This window comes from Notothenia coriiceps, unplaced genomic scaffold, assembly GCF_000735185.1.
Source record: "Notothenia coriiceps isolate Sejong01 unplaced genomic scaffold, NC01 NC01_scaffold00013640, whole genome shotgun sequence".
NCBI classification, from domain to species: domain Eukaryota; kingdom Metazoa; phylum Chordata; class Actinopteri; order Perciformes; family Nototheniidae; genus Notothenia; species Notothenia coriiceps.
Window position 1 is genome coordinate 1 of NW_011346341.1, and position 4,675 is coordinate 4,675.

Consider the following 4,675-nt stretch of genomic DNA (forward strand, 5'->3'; position numbering starts at 1 on the left):
TATATATATATATATATATAGCAGCGAGTGTATTGCAATGATGTTAATTATATTGATATGTATATTGCATAGTGTTGGTGTGGGAGTTCTCAGTGCCCTTTACTTAGGGGTGAAGAGTTAAAGAGTTTGATTGCCACTGGGAGGAAAGACCTCCTGTGGCGCTGTGTGGTGGTTATGGGTGATCTCAGTCTGTGGCTGAAAGTGCTCTGGTAGGAAACCAGTGTGGCATGCAGGGGGTGAGACCCGTTGTCCAGAATGCTGAGAAGTTTCCTCAGCATTCTCCCATCCGACACCACTGCCAACGACTCCTGATCCACTCCCAGGACAGAGCCTGCTCTCCTGATAAGCTTGTTGAGTCTGTTGGCATCAGCTGTCTTCACCCCGCTGCCCCAACACACTACAGCAAAGAAGATCACACTGGAGACCACCGAGTCATAGAACATCTGCAACATAGTGCTGCAGACGTTAAAGGACCTGAGTCTCCTGAGGAAATGCAGGCGACTCTGGCCTTTCTTATATAGGGCGTCAGTGTTTTTACTCCAGTCCAGTTTATTGTCTATGTGGACGCCCAGGAACTTGTAGCTGTCCACAATGTCCACATCCATGCCCACGATGGTAATTGGGCTTGGGGCGGTACTCCGCTTCCTGAAGTTAACCACTAGCTCCTTAGTTTTTGTGACGTTGAGCTGCAGGTGGTTCTGACCGCACCACTCCACAAAACTTTCCACCACACTCCTGTACTCAGCTTCCTGATCTCTGATGATACAGCCCACAATGGCAGAGTCATCTGAGAATTTCTGCAGATGGCAGGACTGTGAGCAGTGTCTGAAGTCTGATGTATAGACTGTGAACAGGAAGGGCCTGGCTAAAATAACTGGATGGCCTACCTGCCTGTCAGCCTTCCATCTGTGCGCAAACTTATCTCGTGCCCTCATTGGTCATGTTCGTGTGTGTTGGAGGAGGGGCTCTGTAAGGAAGTGGCAGATTTTTTCCGGCTGTGTATTTTCAAATTCTAGTGCACTCGAGCTGGTTTCTCCAAAATTACCTACCCCACCTTTAATGTTTAAATATGTTTTAATATGTTTTAACAAGTCTGCAATAAATCTTTCAAAAGTCAACATGCTGAGATATGGTAGGTAGCATTTCGTTTTTTTATCCGACATGCAATTTAAAAATCTCCCAAATAATTTGTATCTTCTTTCTTTTAACACAATTTACAGAAAGCCTCACACACCTTTATGTATGATGGTCCTCGTCTGGTAGTTACGGCAAAATGGTGAAGGGTCGTATCTAGACTGTAATTCTCATTTAGCAAAAACACTCGCAAACTTGCTTCCCAACGACCTCTCGTAACCTTTACCATTTATGGTCATTACCTCACCTCAAACATCACCCCACGACTGAATGTGCAAATGGGAAAGTGCAAATTCAAATGAATGTACCAGTATTCAAAGGCATGGATTAAACCTGTATTTAGTGTAGGAAGTGTTTTTGAAGTTGGCACGATGAGAATCAAGGTAGTGGAATCCATGATAATGAGTTATCGTGAACTTGATCTTACATTTCATTTAAATAAAAAAGTACTTAGTCTTACTTGCCTCGATCTGTACTAACCCTGATCTGCAAACAAACAATGATTCTAGCTCTTCAGTGAGACCCATTCCTGCCTTGTTTACAGGTGCTGCTGGGCCTCCTGCTGCAGGACCGCGGTCACACTCCTCGCCTCCTGGGCTTCTGCGGGGATCTGTACATGACGGAGCGCGTCCACTACGGGCCCCTGTACGGTTTGTCTCTCCCATGGCCCCTGGTGTCCTGGGTCCCCAGCAGCATGCAGCGCTCCATGGACCAGTGGTTCACCCCCTCATGGCCTCGCAAAGCCAAGATCTCCATGGGCCTCCTGGAGCTGGTGGAGGACCTCTTCCACGGCACCTATGGCAGCTTTCTGATCTGTGACCTCGCTGCGGCGCACTTTGGTTATACCGACCGACACGAGCTCCGTCTGACTGACGCCCGGGCGGTGGTGTCTGAGGACGAGTTCAAGCGCACCATGCGGGCGCTGAAGTGTGAGACGGACGCTGACTGTGTGTACGGGGTGGACTGCAAGACCTTGTGTGATTTGTCGGAGAAACGATGCAAGGAGGAGCCAGTTCAGCCCAACCTAGCGAAGGCGTGCGGCACACTGAAGGACTACCTCCTGCGGGGGGCGCCCTCAGGGATGAGGGAGGAGCTGGAGAGGCAGTTGTACTCCTGCATGGCTCTCAAAGGTAGTAATGCTGGACAAATGAACATGGAGCACTCCCTTATTCTCAACAACCTGAAGGCTCTGCTGTGGAGACAGATCTCGCACACCAAGGACTCGTGACAAGGACGGGAAGTCACCTGAAGTCGGTTCCTCACACAGAGTATGAAAGATGCTGTGATTTAGGAATAGCACATTTAATGAAGTAGTTTTTATTTACTCTATACACTCTTGAACGGTCAGACTGATGGAGAATCTACCTCCTCTCTCCGAGCGTCAGAAGTTCGGGCCTGGAAAACAAGGCTAAGAACTTTGAAATACTAAACTCGACTGAATGTTTGCATGTTACCATCAGTCATACTTAAAGCAGATCATGCAGCCACACTATATTGTATTGTATTGTTCACCACAGTGGAATGTTTTTGGGGGCACTGCTGGAAAAATGAAACGTCTCGCGCTGGGAGGCCAAATTGCTGTTTTTGCCACTAAATCATGCAGGTATGTATGGCCTGAGAAGGATTTAAAATCAGGGTGTTGTACAAAGCCCCAGTTGGAAGTGTAATGACACTATTATAAGATAGGCTCCTTGACTTTGTTATGTTGAATGGGACATATCATGAACATCTCACTTTCCTATTGCTTCTGCACTTACTTATCAGGAAAGCCTACCTCCGCACAAACTGAGAAATAAGATAACCCAGTTAGACTCAACAAGTCATTCATGTTTGGCTTCCCTTCGTATGTCACATGTAGCCTCATTAGAATATACTCCCTCTCCAGCTTTACAAGTACCTTTGCAAAGTTACGCCATATTCTTTTCGCAAGCCAATTAAAGCAGACTTGGCTTTTTCAAGACGAGGTCTTAAAGAGACAGGCGCTCAAACGGACTGTTTTGGACAGACACGAAGTTATTTAGAGTGACAGAATGAGAAAAATAATGTGTTTGTTGAACATTGAAGCATGAAAAGATGATCGATTACAACCCATAAAACAAGTAAGAGCCTGAAAATGAGCATGATATGTCTCCTTTTAAAGTTGCTTTTGAGTACTATAGCATAATCAGGGAGTGTACCTAAGGTTAAGATAAGGCTGGTGGTATTCCATATTTTCGTTTTACAGAAAATTCTGTTAAAAGACCAAACAAAGGTTTATTTGTTAGTACTACGCTGTCTTAGAGTACGACTTGGAGTATAAATCTTTATAAACAGCTTGCGAAATTGTACTTTCCCTTGTTAAAAGAAAGTGATTTTGTTTTTCTCGTACAGACTAAGCTGCGGATTAATTCAAATTTGGTGCATTAGTGAGTATTGAAAGCAGCAGGACAGTGTGTGGCATCGACCAAAATGAAACCCAAGTTCATTCAAATGAAGGAACGAAAATGAAGGTCACCCTGCTGAACTACTTAAGACTTCCACTTTAGACTTGGCTACAAAGATTGTACAGAATGGTTAACTGCTGGTTTTCAGGGGTTGTCTTTACAATAATTAAAATATAGAATATCACAAGACTTCACCTTTAACACGTAGCCTACAGATAAGTGAACATTTAAGGAAAAAATGAAAAGATTTGTAGCAAAATGAAACAAAGGACATGTCTTTATACAGGGTACAGAGTAGAAGACAGTCTATGCCAAGAAGCATTGAAGCTTTTCCTAATTGTCACTCATCTGCATAAGGCCGTTTATTATATTCAAAGTGGAAAACTTGAAGGATATGTCTGTCAGTATTCCACCGACAACATTCTGTATGTCAGTGCACTTCACTGCTGTACATTTCTCACCTGTAACACTAGTGACAATATTAATGTATTTCATTTGTGAATGTTATTTACTTGTATTTCTCACTACAAAGAGCATTTTTAGTATTGTGCTGTATCACATTTTTGGGGATTTTGACTCGGTGCCATAGAGATCATCCTGAAATCATTCACGAATGTTTAACACCTGTGATGGTGGAGATCTTTATCAACGTGTAGTCACATCTGAATGCTGTACAAAGAGGATTTGTCATGATCCCTTCTGGAAGTTGTGAAGCTGCTGAGACCAACTCAACATCCTGGCTTGTGTAACCACTCTAAATACAGACATGACCTGTAGCATGTCGAGCTTGTGGTCAACGCTGCTGTTTGAATTTTGAAAATGTAAAAAAAAAGTTGAATTATTGAAGAGACCAGCATGATTTGCACAATTAAACTACATACCACTTCTGTGACCGTTTTTTACTTCAATAGGCCTATCCTACTTTTGAGGGGTTTTCCTTCTTCCGTATTATACAGTAGGTTTTAGTGCATGTAAATGATAACCAATCAGAGCAGACTGGGCTCTGGTTTCAGACAGAGGGTGAAAAGAGGTGCTGCAGTATGAGAAAAATAAAGAGCTTTTTGAACATTAAAGCATGGAGACATGTCACGGTAGAGACTCTACATACAAATATGAAA

The 4,675-nt window shown here is 43.6% G+C and overlaps 1 protein-coding gene across 1 annotated transcript; it reads left to right on the top strand.

Annotated features, from left to right (window-relative positions):
- Positions 1 to 1,505: 1,505 nt before the first annotated feature.
- LOC104948082 (protein FAM69A-like) lies at positions 1,506 to 4,444 on the top strand. Its single transcript, XM_010774240.1, has 2 exons — positions 1,506 to 1,517; positions 1,679 to 4,444. The coding sequence occupies exons 1-2, from the start codon at positions 1,506 to 1,508 to the stop codon at positions 2,360 to 2,362; spliced, it is 696 nt and encodes a 231-aa protein (XP_010772542.1). The 3' UTR covers positions 2,363 to 4,444.
- The last annotated feature ends 231 nt before the right edge of the window (positions 4,445 to 4,675 follow it).